The sequence below is a fragment of the Perna viridis genome, chromosome 3 (assembly GCF_037379345.1).
Source record: "Perna viridis isolate PV_CMFRI_1.1 ecotype Kerala chromosome 3, ASM3737934v1, whole genome shotgun sequence".
In the NCBI taxonomy this organism is placed as follows: domain Eukaryota; kingdom Metazoa; phylum Mollusca; class Bivalvia; order Mytilida; family Mytilidae; genus Perna; species Perna viridis.
In genome coordinates, this window is record NC_142447.1 from 51,885,246 (window position 1) to 51,912,431 (window position 27,186).

A 27,186-nucleotide genomic window follows, 5' to 3' on the forward strand; every position below is an offset into this window, starting at 1 on the left:
ATAATGTGATTCATAATAGGTAAATTTCTAACCTTAAATAGTACTACACTTATTGCAAAGTACGAACAAAATAGGATTGACAATAGCTAATACTTGATATTACTCCCGGAAGTTAATATGCCACTGAATTCTTATCTTAGTTATGGAGGTAAACAGGCTCATTTCCGATGAGTCCAAGTTAAAATTGTGAAGTCTTATCTACGTTTAAGGTGTTTATATTAAAAATAGATTTCGGATGAATTTAAAATATATTTTGTGCTATTACTCATACCTATGAAATTACTCTACTTGTCAATATCAGATGTCAATGCAGAATAATGGAAATTAACTGCACACAAAATCATCACCATACGATTTCCTGGGAGATGTCACCTTGCCTATTGAAAAAGAGTCATTACTGTTTCGAAATGTGTAAAACAATGCATCAAAAACACTTCCTGGTTTGTATTTTATACCTTTTGATGCTAAAAGATCTACATTGTAATTTTTATCTTGATGAAAGACTCCTTCATTTGAACCAGCATGTCCACTTTTAGTCACCTGATGAATTGCTATTGATGAATTCGTTATGTCAATCAAATGCCCAAAATTCAATGCATGAGCTATTGCATAGGAATCGACGTATGGACGTCCAATAACAACATCGGGAAAGTCATAAAGTGGGTAACCCTTTTTGACTATAAAATAATCAATTTTGTACGGTGAGCGTATTGTTCCTCTGGTTTTTGCTGCCATTCGGAGAAGATTCTGATTTTTTCCTTCATTTCTTGTAACGAAACATACATCAGTGCGTTGTCCCATAATGAATATGTCATTGTACTGACTAATAGTAGTTTTTAATATCGCTTGCAATGTTTTGATGATATCATCCGTGAATAAAATATCCCCGTTGGCATACCCGTAGAAATAGGACTCTTCAACACGCATGACATCTTCATACATCGTTCGCAAGACAGGGACACCAGTAGTTCCTGTTTTTCTGATTGGTAGGCTCTTCCATCCTAACATTTCAATTTGTTTAGATAAAAAAGAATCATTTGTAAATAAAACACGTACTACATCCGGTCCAAGTGAATTCCAATTTCTGATCGTATTATTTCTGCAGAGGTACTTATCACTTTCTGGATTCCATGTTGTGAAAATTGTAAATAAATTCACGTGTTTGTTTTTGGAATTTTCTTTGACAAAATAATTCTGAATCAATCCGCTCTTGAAGTATTTATTTTCATACTCTTTAAACATAAATTTGTCATTGAATAGATTTTTAAACAGATAAACGAAAATAAAAATAAGAATGACTACAGAAGTTTTCAACAGACATCGATTTCGATGCATCTTTTAAATTTCTTTCCTCACTTTAGCTGAAAATGAAGTAACGAAATCGTTTGTATTGATAGGATAGTGCAGATTGACCCGTGCACATGATTTAAAAATAACTTGAAAATGTGTGTTTTTTTTAATATTAATTAATGACTTAACACATTGTAGTTACAATGATTTCTTGCAATCCTCGAAACAGTGATACATTATATGTCAATCACACAGGAGTGAAAACGCCACAAGATCTCTGCTTCAAATAAAAAACAATGGTTTCGAAAATTGTGTAAATTGTCTGTTTTATAAGAGAAGACTTACTACTTAAAAGATAATCTTCTCCAAGCTTATTTTATGCTGCTGTCGCAACCTTTTTCGCTTAGCTGAATGACGGCCATGTTCATGAATAAATGGCTAAAACATACAACATACTTACTGATGTGGACTGTACATCTAGCATATTATTAGACTAAATTGTACATTGATATTTATTTTTGTAGTCTCAAATGCGAATTAATATATAAACCGTACCCATCTGTTGCCTCCAAATCACTTGTACCGTGAAAAATAGTTATCATCCCATAAACAGTTTACATTTTAGTATTGTAATATTCAGTATCTTTCACCAAAGTTCTAGTACTTCAAAACATGTGTCCTCCTTAATCAATATGAACATGATAATCAATATTCACAGAAAATAATTATTAAAATACTTATCAAACTTTATTTCAACCTTGGCCTATAGGTGTACCAAAATCTATGAAAAAAAAAGAAATTGTTTCATTTATCATACAAAACAGGCTCAGTATGTATTGGGACTGAATTGTTCATTTATAAAACTTATTTTTCAGGATTTATATATCATTAGTTGTCAGTTTTTATTATTTTCCATGAAGTCTAAATATGTTCTTACATTTTTGAATACTAGAAGTTACAATACAATATCAATATCTCCTTCAATATCAGTAGATTTTCTGAGATATTTTCCTAAGAAGCACAATACAAAGCTGTCAAGATATGAAACCTACGAGAGTTCATTGCTGCGATGTGAAAACATATGTCACAATTCCCGTCCAAAAAATCAATTTTTTTTTGTCATCTGTTACATGAAAAAAAAACACAATTGAAATAGTAATTACTTGAGTGTTGTTTTTTTTCTTTACAAGAAACAAAATGTAAGTCTAACAAAGGTTATTGTTGAGTGAAAATACATACCAATCTTTGGTTTGTTAGGATTTTCTCCATTTCTATTAGAAGCTTAGGCGAAACAGAAGCGATTGAAAAGAAAGAAAAAAGAATAAAAAAGAAAAATGGATCATGTGTATACATTTTCCGTTCGCAAGTTTTTTTTTTTTCTAAGAAAGCATAAACATGTATGAACACGCCCATTAAAGTTTGTGGGATGGGGAGAAATATTAAATCATTATTTAAGTTGGGCTTCTGGAACAGTTATGTTGCCACAAGATTGAAGTCATCACTACAGAAGTTTTATGGTCGTCATCATGATCATGTGGATCGTCACGGTGCATCCATCTGCACAATGAGAACCGATTGTTCAGAGTGTCAGTTTTCCTTTCCCCTTTCATCTACCCCGGACTTGACTTTTTCTGAGCACCTCGGTGGGCGTTTCTAGAAAAGCAGAGGACGCTCACCCTATCGATACACTTGGTCCACGCTCCCAGTTATTAGTGGAGTACGAATTGCGCATTTACTTATGTTGCTTTGTACGTATCATTTTTGTTATTGTGTGTGTCTATTTTCGCTGTCTGGTCTTTGTCCCTGGATTGCTTTCTTTTGATTCCTGCTAGAATCTTGGTACCCAGAATGCAACTACAGAATGACGAAGTTGCAGTGATTCAATACGCATTGCTTCATATGTGTTACATAAGACAGGTCATACATAATTTGTGATATTGGTAATTTTTTTAACAAAATAATTTACTGTTTGTGACTTAACAAGTGCTATAAATGTGATATTGACATTATGAATTAACAAAAGTTAAATGCTGATAATGTTGTATCAGTTGGTCATTACTATTAATCAGGGACTATGTAATACTAACGTATATTAGTAGTATAAACTATCCGTAATCAACAATTAAATAGACAATAATAGTGTCTTGATTTCAAATAAGAAATAAAAAATGAGAAGAAGACACCGGGTAACTGGGAGACTCCCCAGTGGAGTCTTGTAAAGTCAAGTCATCATTATTGTGTTTATACTGCAATAAAAAAAAATATTTTCATGAACGCGGAATGTTATTCCAATACTAATTCTATAATGTCTTCCCTGTGTTGCGCCCATCATATGGGCGGAATAATATAGATGACATAGACAAGTGTAAATTTGTTAATCTGCAGACCCTTTTGTGGTAAGTTGGTGAACATGCATGCTCAATATACAATTCCGCGAGGTAGGGCTTGGGTAGAACAAAATAATTTTCCACGCGGAAGTGTATATTGAGCAGCTCATCAACTACCCCTACGTTAGCACAAAAGGGTGTATTCGCGATCGATTGGAGTGCGACGTATTGTACTACTTATCTACAAATAACTGACTCATTTTGCAACAGAGATATGTATTGTGGTTAACAAATAATAACAAATAACATTATTTTGCTTTAGACTCAAAGCATTGTCCCTTTGTGTCATCGCTTTAACGCTTGGCTGGGTTTATTAAGTGTGTCACATCGAGAATTCAATCACAATCAATGGCGGTCAGACAAGAAAACATTCAAGTAGTGTGCTTAAAGTGATAATATGACATTGGCATATTAAAGCATTGTGAATAAACAGTCGATATGTTTTACTTGCGTAGATAGGAGATTGCATTATAATAAACATAATTATGTTTAGACAACAAAATTAGTCAAAACCATTCATGATTATCCCACTTTCTTCTTGTCTACCTGTAATTTTCAAATGTGAGACAATCAGGAAGACGCCAATTGTCTGTACATAATACAGGGGATATACATGTACCCCTCAGGGCAAGTTCTAAAAGCCGAAAAAAGAAATGATTCCAGTACAAAGGATAGTTTCTACGCTATGATCCCACACGGGTCAAATTCCTGACCACAGCACCAACTACATGACTATATATTTCTATGACAAGCCGCCGTGGACAGAAAGCCGTAGAAGACAATAGACGACGACGAAGATGACGACAGCACGGTCGTAAAAAGTGAGGCAAATGTTTTCAACATAATATTTAATAAGAAATATTAGACGAAAGCAGCAGAAATCAAAAGCACACAATAACAGTAAATATATATATATATATGGAAGGGTCTAAAAATTCCCAACGATGTTAGAACTGTCAAATTTGCGGAGCAAATTTTTTTATCGTTCCCTCCGCGGGACTCGAACTCGTACTGCTGTGACATCTATGGCAACACCAGCGCCCTAGACCACTCGGCCAGCTAGGCTGTATAAAAATACAGCTTTCGCTGTACAATAATAATAATAATAATCTTTTATTCGTAAGCAATACAACTTACAGAATATAAATATTACAAATATTCAATTACATCAGTGAAATATATATAATACATTTAAATAATCAGTCAAATAAGCATATAAGTAATTACACTCATATAACAGTAACAGTACAGCAGAGTATAATAAAATAAAACTCATATTAAGCATTTATAAATGAATTTAATTACCTGCCTTCTCGGCCAGGAATAAATACTTCCTTAAATTGTTAAGTTCATTTACATTATTAACAGATAGCAGTTGTACGAGTTTAAAATTCGAAGGTTTTCTCCAATAATATGGTTTGGTAAATTTCTTTCGAAGCTTATTATACTTTTCACATACTAAAATAAAATGATATATGGCCGTTCAGATGATTCAAATCAGAATTCAATAAACTACACTATCATATGTGTCTGACAGACCGGGTATAGTTCGAAAAAAACCACCTACTTGTCTGTCTTTAAAACCTTAATTGAAATAAAAGCATCAATAAATTTACAACAAAAACACTATCTCTTGAAGTGAAATACATATTTAAAAGTTTTTTAAAAATTTTTATCTATATCCGTTTGTCCATTTTTTCAATCAATAAGTTTTCTTTACTAGCTCTAACAAAATTCCCACTTTATAATCGGTGCCATATTAAGTATCAGTTACATCTGGTTAAGTGCGATTATTTTAGCACGATTAAAAAAATAAAAATCAATTAAAATTTTATCTGATGCAAATAAATTTTATTGTGTTATACCATCAAGTTTGCCCTACTACTATCAAAGCATATGAATTATGACAATTATCCTGAATTTCTGGAGAATGGGGTTAAGTAGGGAATTGCAAACACATTCGAGCTAAGATGAAAACTAAAAACTTCGAAAATTATAAAGACATTACGGTTCTGTTTTTCCACTAGGCGACGAAAGTAAAACTTTAAAAAGAATACTCTTAACAACAGCTCTTTAAACTGCCTATTTCGAAGTTACAAGTTCGTTTTCCTTACAAGAATGGCAACGCCAGAAGATTTTGTCTATTTTAAGCAGATGACAGTTGGGTCAATATTCCCTCGTTTTCTGCTGATGACATACATTTTAGAAGAAAAAAAACATGGAAAATTATATCAATTTTTTTTTTGAAAAACTCGATACAATTTTTGTAAAGTAGAATCATGTTCTAGCCAGATATTAGTAAAATATTTCAGCTTCAGGACAATTTGATCAATCACAATATCCCAAAGCCTTACTTCATATACTTGAATAATATCACCGGGAACCTCGCAAAATGTATACGACAAAAATCAAAACTTTGTAGAAACATGTCATGATGACAAGAATATAGTTTTATAAACAGAATAAGGATTTCGAATAATACTTACCCGTACAGTTGCATATATACATATAACAGACTGATTTAAGACTTAATATAACAGTTATGACTTATTTAAACTATAAATGGATTCACAAGATTATCCCTGAGCGAAGAATACATACCTATATGTTGGAAAAGATTGGGTTGGATCATTACTGCACCCAATTTTGACTTTTTTATGAACTGGTCTATAGCGGTGTCTTTACCGAACTTCGAGTAGCATCTTACTCCTTTTAGATAATTGATTGTCTGTTTCATGCCATGTCGGGTGTAAAGGTTGGCTGGAGTACAACATGAAGGGGCAGGGGTTATCTGATAAAAATATTTTGATATTCGCCTAATTTCATTGATATGCTGCCTTCCTATTGCAGTAAAGACAAGCAAAAAGTAAGTGATAGAGGCTATCCACAACACTAAGTAATTGATTTTGTGGGTTGGTAGGAATTTCTGGTACACTGATACTAGGAGAGCTGCCATCGTAATACTAAGACCAATTAGCTCTGGAATACGCTCTAACTCAAAGCTGATGAAACCAAGAAGTCTGTCGGGATGGTAAAACTTTACATATGTAACATTCAGTTTATCTTTATGGACTGTCAATAAATAATCTAATACTGTGAACAGATCTTTATGTGGAAGAGCGTCGTCCTCTACAAGGAAAACGTACGATACATTTTGGAGTAAAGTTTGTTCACCACAAAATATGTAATCCTCCTTCTCCTTTTCTAACCTTGAACTGATAGTTCTCCTGTGAGAAAAAGAGTAGTTTGGAAAACGGTTAAACGTAGGCACGATGTGAGAGATGTTCAAAGCTTCCTCAAAAGTAGATGGTTCATCATCAACATTACATACAAAAATCTGGTAGTTCAGTTTCAATGAACTTGATTTCTCAAGATAATACATGAAGTGGGCTATTACTTGGGACAAATACTTAGGTTCGTAATTATCAATGCCATGTCGGTTCCGAGAAACCGATATAATAGAAATGCCAACATCAATCGTTTCACCTACTTGAGACATCTGGTAACTTCGGTTCTTCAGAAATCTGTTTGTAAATTTGATACGTTTATCGTTTTCTCTGTTTAAAAGCATCTGTCCTTCAGTTCTGTTATCTTTAAACATTTTAGAATACACGGAAAACCTAAGGTGAAAACAAAGTGTTGGTAGAACAACCAAGAAAGTGAACAAACACAAACAAACCCAGTGTTTAAAAAACTTTGAGTCAACTCTGGTACCAAAGTAGTTGCTGTTCATTCGTCTACCTACAAAAAATACAAAATTTTACTAATTTTGAATCTTTTGTTTTTGTTTGTTTTTATCAGTAGTATCAGATAAAATGTAACACTTAAGCACGATTATTTTTTTTCAACGCAATATCATTTCTTAAAAAATTCCCCGAATGTAAAGGACCATGTACGATAATGACCATATTTGATCCCACAATTTACGAAAACAATGTTGACGTAAATGACAAGAAGAGGCTCCCAAGAGCCTAAATCGCTCAACTGGTTAAATTTTGCCTTTCAATGCAAATAAATTAAACAAGAAGTTGTCTAACAATTTTGAAATTCAAGAAGACATTTGTAGCACTTATCATAAGGATCATCTCAGCAATTGAAAGTTTCTTTCTATTTACTTTCTATCCGTTATGCCCCGTGCAGGTAAGGGTGTTAAAAGAATAGGCCTGCAGCAGCGCTAAGCTTGTCGTATAAGGCGACTAAATAGTGCTCAGAAACCTAGCCGGGGGCTAGGCGCTCTGCCCACAGAGCAACTGGGATGTGTACCCCTGGCATGTTACATGCTGGGGTTGTCAGGCTATAATACGGAAAACCTGACCGCAAACCATAGTGGTGCCCCGTGTTGGGAAAGATGCCACGTTCCTCGCACGTTAAAGAACCCTGCTGTGGTATTCGATAGGAGTAGGAACCTTTGCGCTCCGCCAAAGGAGGCTAAATTGCCCGACCTTACCCATCCCCCCTTTTTCCAGTGGCAATCAAAATTTGTCGACCCTATTATCCTTGTGACCCATCCTTTTTTTTCATTTCATGTTCATTTTATCATCCATTTCATGTTCATTGTCGGAATATAGCTGAAATATTGCTGCTCGGACGTTAAACCCCAACAACAAACAAACATCTATCTGTTATAGTTTTCAAGATATTGGCTGAAAACTGTAATAAAATTAATTAATTATTATTATTTAATTAGTTTAAACATATTTTTTTATTTCAAATAATACATCAATATATGAAATGACGATATTATAATACAACAAAGGGTTCGGAAAAAAGCTGAAGCTTATGCTAATCAAAGACAATAATAGAATGCTCTTGTATAATTATGTATCTTTGATGCAAGTATCTATTGGAGAAGTAAAAGTTGCATAAAGAATATGTATCTAAATTGAAGAGTGATATATAGGAAAGTATACAAAAATGGTATTGAGGAGTTGAAATGCACAGGAAATAACACACAATACAAACAGATATATGTATATACACAATTAAGCACTGACAAATCGTTCAATTTTTAAAATGTAAGTTTGCACATTTAACAATAAATCTGTATTTTGTTCTATAGTTAGAGCATCAGACCCTTTGAGGAGAATGTCAATATCGATATGGAAATTCAAAGTATGTATGGTGTTACGTCAAATCTCAGAGTAATTGTTACATTCAAGTTGAAAGTGGCTGTTTGTTTCTCTTTGAGAGCTGCTGCCCATGCACAATCTGGCGTGCAAGACCTGACCGGATCTACTACCAATATTATAGTACATAGGTTTTTTTACGATCGTTCGAAATATCAATACGCGTTTTGAATATATTCAAGGACCTAGAATCCCGAGGGGTGACTGAAAGGTCGTTCCTCATTTTGACAGTGGACGGCAGAAAATAATTGGAGTATAATGACGTCCTAGTACGTAACTCGGTTAAGTTATGAGATTGGCGGGTAAAGTGGTCATGGATGTTAGCCCGCGCATTTGGCACCAGGATACTCAAATACTCGGGCGTATCACCATTCACCATCCTATACATCATCACAAATTTATGTTTTTTCCTCTTATCGGAGAGTTTTTCCCAACCGGTTTCGCGATATAGCTCGTCCAGCGATGTTAATTGGGTACCACCTGTAACAATTCGCATGGCTTCTATTTGGACTACCCCGATCTTGTTAATTAAAATTTGTAAATCGTTATCCCACACAATGTCTCCGTATTCTAAGATCGGTCTGATAAACGACATATACATTTTTTCTAATGTAAAACTACCAAGAACCAATCGCATAGGTCGTAGAATTTTAATCTTATTCTATGCCTTCTTAATGATATAATCAACATGATCATGCCTGGAACCGTTGTCGGAGATATAGATACCAAGATGCTTGTGACTGATGACTTCTTGAAGAACAGAATTATTCATCTGTAATAGAGGGTGGTTTTGTCGTGCATTTTTACGTGATATCAGCATCGTTTCCGTTTTATGAGAATTAAATGGCATCAACCATCGCGTAGCCCATTTGTGGATTTTTTTCCATATCACTATTCAATGTTTAAGCTGTAATATCTGGCATCTCTACTACGACATAAAGACTAGTGTCGTCGGCGAATAATTTAATACAAGCATCAATGTCGTTGACGATGTCGTTAATAAAAACAAGAAATAATATAGGGCCAAGTTTAAATCCTTGCGGAACTCCAGCTTTCACTGGTTTCCAATTAAAAAAGCAACCGTTTAAAACAACTCGCTGTGTCGGTCCGACATATAACTACTAAACCATCGCAAAAGACGTCCTGTAATACCGTACTGTTGTAACTTGTATAGTAAGCCTTAATGCAAAACACGGTCAAAGGCTTTGGAGATATCGCAAAAAAAACCACGCGAATTTCCTTACCGTTATCCAAAGCATGGCCGAATGAATTTGAAATATCTAGTAGTTGGTTGATAGCTGAGTCACCATGAGTAAACCCAGATTGGTGTTGAGTAATAACCCGATTTTCTGTCGGAAAATTATGTACGTGCTTATAAACGCAATGTTCAATAAATTTCGAAATAATACTCAGTAGCGAAATGGGCCGATAATTTTTCACTTCTCGCGCATTTCCGCTCTTAAAAACTGGCGTCACATTCGCTCTTTTCCACAGATGGAAACAAAGACCTCGAGAGAAAGAGAGATTGAAAAGTCTACATAAGGGACTCTTCAGTTCCGAGTATGCAGCCTTCAGAAGTCTAGGGCTAATAAGGTGGGCCGGAAGCCTTACCCGTGTTAAGGTTTTTCAACACATCTTCGACCTCGGATTCACTGATTACGCAATCGTTAACCTCATTTTCACCTATGATAGGGAGAGGGAGATGAGTGTTAGAGTCGTCTAATTCAGTTTGTAAGACAAAAAATATAGTTAAGTTCACCCGCTTTGACAGTATCATCGGTGATAACATTACCATTTATTTGCAGCGGAGGTATACCAACTTTGCGTTGTTTCATTCCTGAAATTTGGTTACATATCTGCCACCAAGACTTTGTAGACGGGTGGTTATGTTTTCGCTTTTCCGCTAGCTGGGTTTGGTAGCTCTGTTGAGCTATCCGTACATGTAAAGTAACAACGTTTCTTACACGTCTAAACTTGGCCCAGTCACCTTGACTATTCGTACGTCGCGCTTTGGAGTGCATACGCCTCTTTTTACGGATCAGTCTCCGTAGATCATTCGTCAACCATCTGGGGTCCGCCCTCCAAACCGTTACCAATTTATTTGGGATCGATTCGCCGGCCGAATCCAAGATGACTTCAGAAAAATTCGATACAATTCGGTCAATATCACCTGACAAGAATACTCGATGCCAATTGGTATTTGACAATAATTGACGCTAATTATCATAATCGCCTCTGTTGTACAGTATTATTTAATTATGATTATGATTTACAATATTATAAAATAATCAAATTTACTATGTACATCATTAAAATACGCTAATCTCATTGGATAATCAAACTTTAAAAGGTTAGAAATAATCTCAATAACGTGGTGCACACTAAATAACCTGCGTAGCTGTGAACCACTGGCATTGAGGCTGTTTCAAATAGACCAACAAAAAAAAACAGCCATTCCTCATAATTCATTTTAAGTACTAAAATTCAACCAGTAAATCATTTTAAAAAAGTTTGATGACATCACAGTCATTACAAAATTTTTTATCCAATCAGAAACCGTGTTACTTTTTGAAATTAAATTAAGGAATGACTTTTTTTGTCGGTCTATGAGGAAATAACCTCAATCACATGGTGCACACTAATAATCTGCACAACAGGTTATTTTCAAGTGTGCACCACAGGCATTGTAATTATTTCAAACAGACTGAAACTTCTGTCTGACCCCTATGTTCCATTTTTAATTACGGCGACCGTGTTTTTCAACGGATCAAAAATCCCCACTTCAGTTCTGTGCAGAATACCCTAAGGAACAATCATACCAAGTTTAGTTCTGATTGGTCAATTAGTTTCAGAAGAGAAGATTTTTGAATGAAATAACATTAAAAATAGGGAAAAATGTCGAAAAAGGGCAATAACACCAACATGGCTTGACAGATTAAAAAAAAATACCAGAGATTGATCTTATTATGCTGAACATTTTACCTCATGTAGGAATTTGGCTAAACCTAAGAGTATTGGAGATATATGCGAAAAAAAGAACTTCTGTCTGACCCCTATGTTCCATTATTAGTAACGGCGGCCATGTTTTTCCATGGATCAAAAATCCGCAAATCAGTTCTGTGCAGAACACACTAAGGAACATTCATTTGGTTCCAATTGGTTAAGTAGTGTCAGAGAAGAACAGTTTTGAAAACTTGTAAACAACGAAGACAGACGCCAAGTGATGTCAAACGCTCACATGGACTTCGGTCAGGTAAGCTAATAAATTGTTAAAAATATTATAGCATTACAAAATTCTAATTTTTACCACTTTGGCTTGTCGTAGCGTACATTTTATTTAGTGTAACAGGTTGGAATTCCGTTTCTTCGATGGCACCAAGTCAGAAAATTGGAAGTAACGGTAACCCTTAAACAACTTGTGTGGATATACTGATCTTACTCAGACTACAACGTAAGAGATGGGAATTCCGTTCCTCCTAACTCAAAAAAAGCATTGTTAACTGTGTCTCAAAATATTTATAGCTCTGTAATTTCAAATATCTCTTGTGTGTCTGAAATGTTACACAGCCGTTCTCCTGTATGTGCTTACTTCGCCAGTTAAAATATAGTTATACTGTTTTCTTTTCACTTATTGACTTCATTATATGTGAATTATTTAATTGATTTAGCTTCGTTGAAAAATAAAGCACAAATTTTTCGGTTTGTTAAAAGGTCATGGATACAAAAACTGTGTTTGAAATGTTCAAAAATTGAGAAAATCATATGTCGCCAGCAGTAATTCATATAATTTTAGTGTCATATATTCAATTTCCTTCTCTGCCAGAGGAAAAAAAAACTGCTGGATTCCGAAGGAATGGTATTAGTGCTCGGATACTTTAGGTCTAAACTACAGATTTTAGTAAGATAATTCCATACTATCATTCAAAAAGCTCTGATGCATAAACATACTATGTCTCCGTAACCAATTTGATATCAGTACAAAACCCTAGTGTTTCCGTCGCTAAATAAGATCATTTAATGAGTTGTACATCAAATTACTATTTTATATGATTAAGTCGAATGTTGACTCTTCCTCAAGATTTTCCGTTCAGAATAATACTATAACTGTTAAATTTCTGAATGTCATGTTAAAGAACCTATTTCCGTAACGCATAATTAAGTGAAATATAGGTATAACTATATCGTCTGATATATGTTGTCAGTTGCAAGTGATGATTTTGTCCACGCTGAAAAAGATAATTCATCAGGTGCATGTGAAAATGCTTAAAAAAATATGCGTCTAGGTAATTTCTATGCTTCCGTAATTTTCATAATCCGTAACGTAAATATAGATTTAGTGTATGCATTCGATACAACCAAGAAGTTAAAGGTAGTACTATACAGTTAGATCAATTCTAAAAATTTTGTCTCATTTTGTTAAAATAAAGCTGTCAGCTGTGCAGCCCGCACAGAAATTTCAAGTGTTTTGTCATAAAAAGTACACATTTTTCTAATCCTTGGTAAGTGGAGGTTCAAGTAATTAATAATTAATTCAGTTATTATTGTTATAAAATCCAGTAGCCATAGTAACATAATGAAAAAATATTACTGAGTTTTAATATAAATAAGGGGTGCCTTTCCAAAACTAACGGACAAATACTGTTTTATAAAATATCAGGCACTCAGACACTAGCAGTGGATGCTGAGGAGTGTACCAAATACGGCTGGGAACTGAAACGTATATATTTAAAGTTTCATGTTAATAATTTTTTCACGAATGTAATGTATAATGTTTCATTTATGTAATTTATTGAAGTGTGGTAATGGTCTTATAAATGTCCTTTTTATAATATTTGACACTTTACTTGGCTAATAAATTTCGTTACGAAATATAAATTTGTATTTCGTCACGGAACATAGATGTCATATTGTACATTAAACTGTTACAATTAAATGAGAAAACCAAAGTGTATTTATAAACATGGTTGAAACAGCTCCTTCTGCCCGTCCGTACTGCTGCTTATATCGTGTATATGTGTATTGCAAACACACAAAATCAATACTCACAAATACAATAACAGTTTTCCAGGATGGCTTTAACCAATGCAGAGAGATAGAGAAGATGGAGAGAAAAACAAAAAAGAGAAGAATAAGAAATAAGATGAAAAACATGAAAAAAAAACATGCATATTTGTAAAGTCCATCCTTCAATCAAGATAAAATATGGCGACAAGTTCGATCATTTCTTGAACGTGAAGACAATAGCACAATGTTACCAGGGAAACAAGATGTAAAAATCCACAAGAAAATATATGGGGGTGTACAATTTTCATTGACAATTTCATCTGAATACACATTTTTGTATTGATCCTTAAAGGCTAGAGAACTTAAAGAAAAACATATTCGAACCACCTATGGATTGAGCAGTGATCATTTTGTCCAAAATTGTAAATATCAAAATTCCAAGAGCTGAAAAGAACTCAGCGTATTTTTTTCGAATTATATTTTAATACTATTTTACAATCAGAACCCTTATTTGAACCCCATGAAATTGCTAACCCTACCTTTCAAGTATCCCATTGCTCCTGTCTAAAAGGGTCGCTAATAATATTCACAAAAACATGAATATCAAAGTATACGTTGCAGTCTTGAAGGATGTGGACGCTTTCTGTTGTTTTCTAGCTTTACAATATAGACAGAAGTGTTTATGATACGAAGCTGATAGCGGAAATGTAGCAGAAGCATCTTTCGAGTCTGCGCATTTACTTCTATTTGAGGTTCACTTGGGTGAATCAATTAATCACGCCAAATATTTTATGGATCGCCTCGGTATGTTTATTGTGTTTATGACTGATGTACGAATTATGTGCTTGTACTTGAATGCCTTTTGATTTTTTTTACACTACTAACAATAAAAGATATTTTTGTTAACCAAGACTACTTTTTTACGGGAGGTCCGTTTGGGCAAATTTTGCATTCTATTGCGACACAACTTATTTGCACCACCCGCTTTTACATATCAATATGAACTCATTTGCTGCACTTATATAATGAAATATGGTGCATTGTAACATTTCGAACATTTTGAAGAAAAAATTAGTACTTACAAATAACCGGAACTGAAAAATGCACGCGGCATATAAACTAGCTTTATACAGCGGAGTAGGCCATTTTAATGAATAATTTGGGCTACAAATAAATATACAAATCATTTTTCATCTATTTTTTTTTTTAAAAAAGTCAATACCATAGCAAGTAAAACTATAAAACTATATAAGGACAAACCGATACGATACAGTCAAACACCTGAATTGTTCAAGTAAGGGACTGGACCTTTTAATTCATTATAAGCACTTTTTTTCGGCGACTTATTTCACCGTACACGTATACTTGTAACAATTACCAATTGAACATTTTCGTTCATGGAATTATATCTGCTCCCGACTGAAACGGTGTTGGACTTTCGCTTAATAAATATTATATATGTTCACACAGTACATAGTAAGATGTATTCATCTGAACATGTAAAATGGAGCAATTCAAACAATTAGGGGAAAATAAAAAAAATAAAAAATAATAAAAAAAAATAAAAAAGCATGAAATTGACGCAAGAAGCCACTGAACAGGGTATATTTTACAGTGATCTTTATATAAGCGGCGGGTCCAGAAATGTTCAAAAAGGGCGGCGAATTTTTGTCTCCGAAAAAGCATAAGCAAAAAAAAAAAAAAGAATGATAAATAAACTGAACGTTCGTTGTAGCTTTTAAGAGTCTATCCATTTAGAAACCAGACAATTCCTCTGATATTGATGTAACATGGCAAACTTTATCCGACTGTACTTTTTGTTCTAATGTAATGTTTATAACATATATATAATTATACATGTATATGCCCAATAATACAAAGATTTTTTTATCGACAATGGATGGCTCAGAATATTAATTTAGAGTTCCCGATGAAGGCAAGCAAATTTTGCGTGAATGAGTTATCTCCCTTTTCAAGTATGGTCACAGGTGCTTGTAGGTATGGTGTATATGTCAAAGAGACAACAGCCCCATCGGGATAAAAATGTCATCCCAAGGCCGTGTACCCATTAGTCTTCAATGAGCGACGAGGAAATCCACATACCGCTGGGCATGCAAGCTGTAGCTGACCACAAAACATCCTTATACATAGGAACAGCGAAAGGGCAGCCCTCATATACTCAAGTAACATAAGAAAATAAACTATAGGTGAAAACAAAACAAGGCATGCAAAGGCCAGAAATTTCTGACTTGGACAGGCGCAAAAAATACGGCGGGTTAAAGTACTTTGGCGTATAATTTATTTCTCTTTTACTGTTGTAGTTAATCAAAAACCACAATCAACTTTGAGAAAGGATGCATTTGCGATATGAAATAGAAGGAAATTTTTTTAAAACAAAATATGTCATGTGCCACCCACTACCTGTTTTTTTTGTTTCTTTTTTTGCGTGGACGCCCTCTTAATATTTCTCATTTCAATAAGGAACTCAAAGTGGTGTAGAAATGACTCAAAATATGTTTTCTTTTTTTTTTTTTAAATAAACCTACTGCATATATTAGCTGCAGTTTTCAGTTTTCAATATAGATGACATTATTTACTGCAAAACTCCGTACAGTATTCAATAATACGAATTTAAAACTTGATAGCGAAGATAAATTATCTTTCTTATAGTGATTTATGGAAATATATTTTGTGCCTGTCAGAACGAAAAAATTTGCAATCTGGGTAGACCTAGAACCTCTCCGCAGATATATACGTATATATATATTCACCACGTATAACACCTCTCGAGCTTCATATTCAAGTGATATATTACTGCATCAAATTTCAAACTGTCCAGTCTTAAAATACAATCGACAATTAATGAACGGAAAACTGTATTGTCTTCTGGGACACGACATCTACAGTTAACTTTTCAAATAGGACAATATAACACAATGCAACATTCTTTTAGGAGAAAGTTGGACTCACGCTGACCCAGACATTATCTTATCCGCAACTGGTCCATTTCTTGTGAACTGTACTCTCTAAAGGCGTGCCTGTATATACATTTCTATTTTGATTAACATTAATTTTTCCATTTGCATTATGTAATTGTATTTATATGTCATATCTCCTTTTGGAGGAATTAAAGTTACGTATGTAAATTTATGTATGTATGTATGCTCAAAGAAAAATGCACGAAAGCGAATATACCTACTGCGCAGGATATTGGTTGAATGTCAGGTTAGAGCATTAGCTAATCGCAGTATAGGTAATGATTGTTTACATTTTTTCGCAATATTATCGAAGAATTTTTTTATCTGTTTTACCCCTGGCAACCCATGTTTTGCACATTTTAGGGGTGGGGGCCCGTCACGCCCCCGCCTGAATCCGCCCCTGCTTTCTGTGTAAAAATACAGATAAAAATACATGTACCAAATACATATTTCTACATGGAAAGCAATAAATACAAGATTTGCATTGCAATGCAACGTATATATCTGAAAAATTCCCAACCATGTTAGAACCGCCATTGTTGCAAAGCAAATATTCGGTCGTTCCCGCCGCAGGACTCAAACTTGTACCGCTGTGACATCTATGGCAACACAGCCTGCACACGTCCAGCGCCCTAGACCACTCAGTCAGCTAGGCTATATAGAATAGTTTTCGCTGGCTGGGTCATCCCTCCTCAAAATTGCAAAAAAGCCATTTATATGAATTTCGAGTGGAGAGGGGAGGGTCAAAATTGGGAAAGATGGCCAAATTTTCGTCAGAACTTGCTAAATTGGTTAAAAACGATGAATTTCCAATTTTTGGGGGGGAAAATAAAAAATTAAAAAATCCTATCCCTGTGCTTAAAACAAAGTAATTAAAATATATAGGTTAAATAATTACGTTCCAGCAAAACTAATTTCAACTTCTCCGATAGTTTTCGAGTCTTTTCTAATTCTTTTTATTTATTAGAAATAGTACTAGTGCACATGATGTGTTTTTAAAAAGTTCGGGAAAACATGCATGTACGAATGTGTATCGCCGCACTTCAACTGTTTACTGTTGTCAAGAACCTAACCTGCTGGGATCTAAAAAATATATACAAAACTAATGTTCAAAATTGGGAAAAACATTTTTTTAACTCATTCCTTGAATGTTCTTCAACAATGCATATTTTCAAATGAATTCATTGATTTCGCATGCTGTTGAAATATAAATAAAATATTGCGCTTGCGAAAAAAAAAAAATCATCTGACACTAACCACACCCCCCTTTAATTTGTGTCTAAGGGGTTTTAATGTCCTTGTCAACTCTTACGAATCTCGCACAGACGGTACAAGTATGGTAAAGCTCATGGTGCTCGCTGATATAGGCAGTACATACTTACTACAAATTAATATTTATTTTTATAATACCTGTACATTATAATGGTCCAGACACTTTGAAAAGGAGGGGTGCCAGTCCTCGTTCCTCAGAAAAAAAGGGTACTAGCGGTGATATTAAACAAGAGTCCACATACTAGATAGAAATAAGTGCTAAGACATTGTTTGGCATTTTTGTCGATTTTAAACACGAAAATGACGAAATTTCCAGTATAAAGGAGGGTGTGCCAACCCCCTGCACCCCCTTGTTTTTGAACAGGGACTAGATTACACATTCGCCATTTCCCTAACGTCTACTCTGATGGAAACTGGTTTTCGGTTTTATACTAGGCAAAGAATGGATATCGGATTCGAAGGCTACAAGATTGATTGATTGATTGTTGGGGTTTAACGTCCGAAAAGCAATATTTCAGCTATATTCAGACAATGAACATGAAGTGGATGATAAAATGAACATGAAATGATGATGATGAAACGAAAAAGGGATGGGACACAAGGATAATGGGGTCGACAAATTTTGATTGCCAATGGAAATAGGGAGATGGGTAGGTTCGGGCAATTTAGCCTCCTGTGGCGGAGTCCTATGGTTCCTACTCCGGGAGAATACCACAGTAGGGTTGTTAAACGTGCGAGGAACGTGGCATCTTTCCCAACACGGTGCACCACTATGGTTTGCGGTCCGGTTTTCCGTATTATAGCCTGACAACCCCAGCATGTAACACGCCAGGGGTAGCCCATTCCACCACCCGGGGCACACAACCCAGTTGCTCTGTGGGCAGAGCGCCCTAGCCCCCGGCTAGGTTTCTGAGCACTATTTAGTCGCCTTTTACGACAAGCTTAGCGCTGCTGCAGGCCTATTCTTTTGACACCCGGACCTGCACGAAGGCTATAAGAACAGTAATAGTAATGTGGAAATACGTCTCCGAACATTAAAATATCAGAAATGCCTCTGCTATATATGTATGATTTAAAAATTTCTGACAGTAATCGAATTTAGTTTTTGTACCCTTAACTCCCATTGCAATGTCACCCGATCGTACGTCGTCTGCTGCCCCCAGTTGACCTCGATGACAGACAGACTGAAACTTATTTAAACACAAGTTATGTTAGCTTTTTTCCCATAATATGTAATGTAATAAACTCTTTTGTGGTAAGTTAATGAGCATGCTCAATATACACTTCCGCGAGGTAGGGCTTGGGTAGAACTGTGGCATGACGGCCTACGTGTGTTGTAGTAGGTATTGAAATTTTAATGGCCAGTTAATTGACTTGGCTAAAGGATTAATTCTTTAGCCGAGTCGGTTTGTCACTGGCTTGTCACCGAGCGGTCTAGGGTTCGATCCTCGGTGGTGGAGTATACTTTTGGAAGTCAAATCGTGCTCTCCCGTTACAGGACAAAAGAATTTTCGTCGCGGGAATGTGTATTGAGCATGCTCATCGAGTCGTCTACAGTTAGCACAAAATAGTCTATTAAAAAACTTTTCCTATATGAAAGTGAACTTTGAAGTCACCAGACCATGTACTGCAGGTGATAAAAATTGTCTTCTTTCCAGTCACCACAGGTACTTGGGGTCGGGATTTTTATATTTATACAAGAAATATTGCAAAAAGGAAAAAAATCCCCACCCAAAGTGCTAATTCAAATTAGATATTCTTAACAATCAAGTTTGGGATCAATTGATGTATGATTCAAATGTAATTTATGCTATTCAAGTGCAATTAAATTTTCTGATATGGAGCATTGGACGGGCGAGCATCAGGAATTGGTGTCGGAAATTTGTTCAGGGTTCTTGTTTTACCCCGAAACTGGTTGTCGAAAAATATTAAATACACTGTATCTTAAAAGTTCCAGTCGACGTATAGTAAGAACCATATCTATATCTATGAACTCCCCTGCATATACAGCCTACAGGTCCTGTTACTTTAATATTTAATTCAGAATTGATAAAATTAACCCTGCAAAAGTCGGGTCGTTTTGGATATGATTTTAAAATAATAAATTTATATATGCACTGGTTTGTCTTCATGCACTGGGGCAGAGGGACTTCGTGGTCATATTGAGGCCATATTTATCGAAAGGTACAATGTCTTTGCTGTCAAAATTCCAGTCCATCCCCTACCCTTATTCTGAAAAGAATTTTATATAGGATACTTTGTCTTGGAAGCAAAATTTCTGCAAGTCTGCCGCTATTTTTACTACCATTGGCTGGTCAGCTGGTCCCAATTCCAAAGACTGATTAGGTGCATGTAGTGATAAACCTTTATAATATCTAATATAAGGCTATCAGACTATTAGGACAAAAGGACTTTTAGATACTTGGGTAAACAGACCTGATATCCATAGACCTGGACAATATTTTTAAACAAGTGTGATGAATTTTTTTTTGTGCAATAAGGCAGCCAACTCATCATGCAGGGGACACCTCACATAGGGGACACTTCATGCATAGGACATTACTGATTTTTTTTCATAATCCTTTGTTGGTTGCCTCCTTGTTTTCTTTATGAAAATTGAAAGCCTTTAGTGAGAAAATGAGACATGATATTTAAAAAAAAACAAAAAAAAAATACCAAAGCAGTGTTATAAAAAAAGGATTTGTTTGGGAGTTATATAAATACAGTACAACCTTGGCTGTCTCAACCAAAACCTGAAAAGACACAAATCCTGTCTAATCCAATCTTTCATGTAATTATATATGCAATATAACCCTGTGTATTGAAACCTAACACTTGTCTAAACAGAACAATTTCTTCAGTCCCATAGAAATTTGGTTCAGACAGTTTTCACTGTATTGTGTTAGAGAGTGTCCCAATACATGTGCCCAACCAATGCACTCAGGTAAATGTTTATGAATTTAAGGTATCTACAAGGATTTGTGAATTGTTTTTGAAATTTAGGCTGAAAAAATGATGTTGGCTTTTGTCAAATCATTTACAAATGTAACAAAAAATAGATAAGACCTTAACAAAACTACAGAATAATAATGTATATATGATTAACTGGACAAATAAAATCATTGGATTCAAACACTTCAGGTTCCTCAAGCACAAATTGAATGAGTGAAAACTTTTTAAAATCTTTGAACTATACATCACCACTAACAATGTAGATATTGTTAGGAGAAATGTTGATATTTTGTTGTTGACATTTTTTATTTCAGATTTAAAATGTTCAAGATTGGTTCCCGCAACTTGTGTAAAAACTGTCTTAATGCCTTATATCAACAACAAAGAGGTGTGAACTGGACATCAACTGTCGTCAGACAGTCATTTATTGAGTTCTTCTGTCAGAAATATGACCACAGATTTATACCATCATCACCTGTTATTCCAAAAAAGAACCAGGGAACTTATTTCACCAATGCAGGAATGAATCAGGTACTTTTTTGTAAAATATACACGTAGTTTTCATTAAGATTGCTGATGTTTTACTGTCTTGTTGTAGATCATACATGTAGCTATACTGGTATTTCTTCCCAAATATTGAAATTTTCCTAATATTCCTGATAACTGAATAATGTACGAAAATAAGCATGTGCATGCACTATACAGACATAGTTTCTTCCTATTTAAATAGGAATTTCTGAATTTTATTTAAACTTAGTATCAAAAGTTACAGATTTTTGTTGGAACAAGCATACAACATTGTTTGTTTTAGAACTACCTATTAATTTTTAACTTCCTAAATCTTAACAATAAGCAAAATCATGTATGACTACAATATGATCTTCGGCTTTACCCATGAGGGACGGAGCTATTTGTACTCAAATTGTATTTAACTTTATTGATAATACACTGTTGTGTTGTGATATGGCTGATGTTTCAACCAACGGGAATATGTGAAATTTCCTAAAACATGTTGTGTGTTTGTATTAAAAGATCAGACAATCACATCCTAACTGCATCTGTTACTTCCAAAATACATCACTTCTGACAAAGATTGTGAGCCATGATTGATGTTTTGACTGAGGAACTACATACAGTATGTAGGATGTTGCTGATGTTCCATCCCTATGAAGAATATTTGCATAATTGATTTTACTTTTACATATACAATTTCCAATGTATTTTAGTTTAAACCAATATTTTTGGACATGGTAGACGGAAACCATCCTATGACTGAGTATAAGAGAGTTGTCAATAGTCAGAAATGTGTTAGAGTAGGAGGAAAACACAATGACCTGGATGATGTTGGGAAAGACTTGTGCCATCACACTTTCTTTGAGATGTTAGGAAGCTGGTCATTTGGTGATTACTTTAAGGTTGGATTTGTTTTTAATGACTTTATTGGTTCTGTTTTGTGTCGGAAAAAAACAAAATTTACACTCTTGGCTTAAATGTTTGTGTATATTGACAAAATGTGTAAAATTGTTTATAGAACATTTGTAATGATTGAGACAAGGATTTGGTGTTTACAATAAACAGTACATTATTATTATATAATAGACATTAAATTATTGTTATTAACAAGGAAGACCTGTTAAATAGTTATAGATAAGTTTTAATAGTTTTCATATCTGAACAGGAAGAAGCATGTAGAATGGCACTAGAACTGCTGACTAATGTGTATAATATACCAGTCAGCAGGCTGTACTTTACTTATTTTGGAGGAGATATGACTCTTGGACTTAAGCCCGACTTAGAAACCAAAGATATTTGGCAAAACTTAAGGTAAAATTTTATTCTGAAACTTTTAAGGAACTTTTAAGCTTTTTAATCAGTGTACACCAATTTGCTGTCTAAACTAATGTTGTGACATTTAGGTTGTGCCCATATGTAGTGAAAGTTACTGAAAAAATTGGGGGGGGGGGCGGAATTTGAAGATACATTTTAGGTTTTTAATAGTTCAAGAAAAAAATGAGTATGGATTTACAGATGTCTATGCTGGAAAATGCATTTTTTCTATTGGGGTTGGTGCAGATATTTGGATCTATGAAAAAATGGCATAATTAGTGATGTTACTGTTTTTGAGAAAATTATAACGTGTTGTCTTGAAGTAAAAAAAAATGGCCTGCTTGTATCTGAAGAAGCTCTTTAACATAATTGAGATTGTAAACAGAATACATCAATATTATTAAATTACATACACATAAATTTCATAGAAAGCCTTAAAGTGTAAGTTCCCTATTTTTTTTTACAAAATTTGAGTGTGTGTAGATCTCACATTAGTTTTAAAGGAAGACTTATTCATTTATACTAAAAATGCTTAGTTTTGACAAAAAATGCATTTTAATTATGAATGTCTTCGATCTTGAGAAGTCAAATACATTGTACATGCAGTACAGCTCGCAGCATTGCCTGATAAATACCTGGAGTACCTCTAATAACTGGTATGCCAGGTATGAATCCTTTGAAATTGATTCTGTTATTTGTAATATACAACTCATTAATTGATAAATAAATTCTGGTGTTTGAGGAAAAATTTACCTGTCCATCAGGACAGGTGAGAGTAGAAAAAGTAATTTTGCCTGTAATTAAAAAACTGACTTTTAATTAGTGCTTAAAACACATAATTGTGTGTATAAAAATTAATATGATATGTTATTGATATGAAATTAGCAATTAGGCTCTTGAATATTTAATTGAAATACATGGGTTCACGTATTTTCTATTTCAACTTTAAAAGGACTTTATAAATGATAAATTTATTCCTAGTTAAAAGAATACATAAAATGCACTATGTTCTATCCAAACATGCCAATGGAGTGAAAATGGTATTAATTCTAAAATAGGAATCAGATTAAAATTTAGTTTTAAAAGGGAATTTCAGTTAAGCTATGTTGAAATTATATTAAAAAATAAAAAATAAAAATTATTATTTATTTCATAAGGATTACATGTAGGTGTGTTAATAAAAATCAAATGTAGGGAAAAAGTCACAGGAAATATTATGAAGTAACATGTACAGTTTATACATGTACATCATAAATGGGAATGATTTTTGATAAAATTTAATTTTATTAGGTGAACGAAACAAAAAAGAATTAATCAATTATATATGACATCTAAATTTTATATGATTGAAAATGAATGACTTAAATCTCTCACAAACAATAAACATTATTTTGTCTCATTATATTCATATCCTGGAATTTCTAAATTAAACTATTTGCGTATTTAAGCAATTTTTGCTTACTATAATTTGTTACACATTGCTTTGGTCTATCTGGTTTAATTCTTGTATAAAGTCTTAATTAACCTTTAAATATTTGTTGCCTGAAAACTTATCATATGACTTTTTCTGATTTATGCATCATGTGTTACACTAAACTTGTGTATACAGTTATATGATTTACATTACACAGACATGTAAGCTACTTCTTATATACTGTGCTATATACACAGGTAGACCAGCATGCTAACCACATCCTGAAAATTTCGATTAACTACATGTAGATACTCAACGGATGGATATGACTTAATTAAATAATCAAATTGATGACTAAGCTAATACACAAATAAGCTAGTACAATGTTTTAAAAAGTTATTCAAATGATACAGTTTCGAGAATTTAATCAGGAAATCATAGTTTCAAAAAGATGAAAAAAAAGATTGTTATTTTCTCACAATTTCTTTTTATATCCTTTAAGTAGTTTTAATATATTAATTACATGCATATATCTCCAAGTGGTGTTATGCCTCAGACTTGGACTTTAATTTACTAACGGTAGACTGCCTGGGGCTGCGGAGCTCAATATGCAATATGATTTACTATATCATTGTGTAGGTGTCACCAGGTAAATAAATTTCACGATGACTCGATTGACAAACTAAATTCGTGGTCATACTAAGAAATGCCCGTTTGTAAGTCTTCAGTGCTATTGAGATAATATTTTTGTAACAGTGACAAATTTCATTGTCATAAAAAGTAGTTTTATTCTTAAATAGTAAAATAAATTTGTACGATACTGTTAGTTTATGAATGAATCAATAGAACCCCACTTGTAAAAATTGTGAACTTACACTTTAAGTTATTAGAGATGATCATATAACATGTTAACGCTTGAGTAAAGTTTTTTTTCCATTGCTTTAAAAAATATGGCAAGACTGTTATTTAGAGGTGAATATAAGTGCTGACACCACTAACTCTTTTTTGAATCAGTTGATTTTGTAATGCAATAGCAGGATCCATTATTTATCTAAACTTGCAATTATGAATTATCCATGCATTATACCATTTTGAATTGTTGGAAAAGTGAATAATAGCAGAGTATATTATTTATTACAATTTTTGCTCATTGTTTTGGAAATTAAACAATTTTAATTTCAGTATCCCACCAGATAGAATTTTGCCATTTGGAATGAATGATAATTTTTGGGATATGGGTGAGACTGGTCCTTGTGGCCCTTGTACGGAGATACATTATGACCACTTAGAAACTTGTAACAACAGTAGTTTAGTGAACAGGGGATCAGAGAATGTCATAGAGATTTGGAATCTTGTCTTTATGCAATATAATAGGTAAGATACTTGGAAGTTGTATTTGATTTCAAAGAAGAGAAGATCCTTTGTCTGACTGACATTCTCTTAGTTGCTATGGAGATAAAAAACAGTGTTTTGTAATTGTAATAACAGACTTTTGGTTTTTTTGTGTTGTTTAAAAATGTTATCTCATATTCATTTTGTTACTAGAAGGGGTGTCTTTTTCAACCAAAAAGGAATAAAAACAATTTGTTGTCTTAAAGAAATGATAATGTCATGGACAAGCTGTTCAAGAATATTTGTCTACAGGACAAGTCTAGTTTAGTCAACACTAGTTATCCACAGAATTAGTCTAGCACAATTTACACTAGTTAACCACAGAATTAGTCTAGTATTATCTACACTAGATATCCACAAGATTAGTCTAGTACAATCTACACTAGTTAACCACAGGATTAGTCTGGTATTATCTACACTAGATATCCACAAGATTAGTCTTGTACAATCTACACTAGTTAACCACCGGATTAGTCTGGTATTATCTACACTAGATATCCACAAGATTAGTCTAGTACAATCTACACTAGATGTCCACAGGATTAGTCTAGTACAAGAGTAATCAAGTTAAGTGAACCAAGTATTTGCAGAAATCAAAAGCATGTAATCCAGGGAAAAAGACCAGACAAGGAAAACAGACACACACAACAAAGAACATAAAAAAATACGTACAAAGAGACAAAAGTAAATGAGCAACTTAGACTCCAGTAAAAACTGGCAGCATGGACCAGGTGCACTGGTAGGCTAAGCATCCTCTGCTTTTCTAGAATCACCTGTCGAGTTGCTCATAAAAAGTAAATTACTTGTAAGCAAAAGAGGAAGGGAAAACTGGCACATTGATCAATTAAGTTCTCATGGTGCAGATAGATACATGATAACAATCCACAATTTCATTATGACCATAAACTTTCTGTAGTGATGACTTCAATCTTGTAGCCACCTAATTCTGTTCCAAAAGCCTAATTGTAAGAAGTTTAGCATGATCCAAAAAGTCTCTGTAGGTTTTGCAAGCTCTGAGCTGAAAGGATTTTACTCAGATGAAAGGAAAGTTGACATAATTTGGTCAATAGTTTTCCATTTCCATCAATTTCTAAGATACAGGTCAAGATATGAGGCTAACTTCAAAATGTCTTAAGTATCCTTTTTCTTAAGTCAACGAGTAGAGGACTTTTATTTGTTCCAATTGGAATACAGAGCGTGTGTTGAAAAACATGTCTACCACACTGGACAAATATGTTGGTGTTGTCGATAAAAAAAATTCCATCATTTTGGAAATGTATTCAGTATATTAGGAAGATGATTTGGAACAGTTTTTTTTACAAATTATGAGTACTACATATCTGAATCGAGGTGTACCATCTTTTTTGGTGTTACTAACAAAGATGTACATTATATAATGTTTTTGAGCCAGGATTTTAATTGAGTATTGGGAATAGACGTATAAAGGGATGAAAAATCATAGGTTTTAATGCTATTATATTCTGATAATAATCTTGAAAATCTACACTAGATGCCCATAGGGTTATTCAAGCACAATCTTCACT

The 27,186-nt window shown here is 33.9% G+C and overlaps 3 protein-coding genes across 9 annotated transcripts in view; 1 reads left to right on the forward strand and 2 right to left on the reverse strand.

The window, feature by feature from the left end:
- Positions 1-236: 236 nt before the first annotated feature.
- Positions 237-1,355, reverse strand: LOC148622833 (uncharacterized). The gene has a single exon (XM_088573072.1). It carries the CDS (start codon positions 1,333-1,335, stop codon positions 325-327), a length of 1,011 nt encoding a protein of 336 aa, XP_088429198.1. The 5' UTR covers positions 1,336-1,355; the 3' UTR covers positions 237-324.
- A 3,155-nt stretch (positions 1,356-4,510) lies between these two features.
- LOC148622834 (GPI-N-acetylgalactosamine transferase PGAP4-like) lies at positions 4,511-14,536 on the reverse strand. Its single transcript, XM_088573073.1, has 2 exons — positions 14,347-14,536; positions 4,511-7,418 (listed from the first exon to the last, which is right to left on the reverse strand). Exons 1-2 carry the CDS (start codon positions 14,360-14,362, stop codon positions 6,229-6,231), a joined length of 1,206 nt encoding a protein of 401 aa, XP_088429199.1. The 5' UTR covers positions 14,363-14,536; the 3' UTR covers positions 4,511-6,228.
- A 4,814-nt stretch (positions 14,537-19,350) lies between these two features.
- The window catches only part of LOC148622835 (alanine--tRNA ligase, cytoplasmic-like), a 28,046-nt gene continuing 20,210 nt past the window's right edge, over positions 19,351-27,186 (forward strand). Inside the window, exons 1-5 of one of the 7 annotated variants that reach the window (XM_088573079.1) lie at positions 19,351-19,396; positions 21,324-21,540; positions 22,236-22,424; positions 22,688-22,833; positions 25,433-25,624. In XM_088573079.1, coding sequence (XP_088429205.1) covers positions 21,331-21,540; positions 22,236-22,424; positions 22,688-22,833; positions 25,433-25,624 — 737 coding nt within the window. In that variant the 5' untranslated portion in view covers positions 19,351-19,396; positions 21,324-21,330. The other 6 variants (XM_088573077.1, XM_088573081.1, XM_088573075.1 and 3 more) reach the window with 6 other exon arrangements.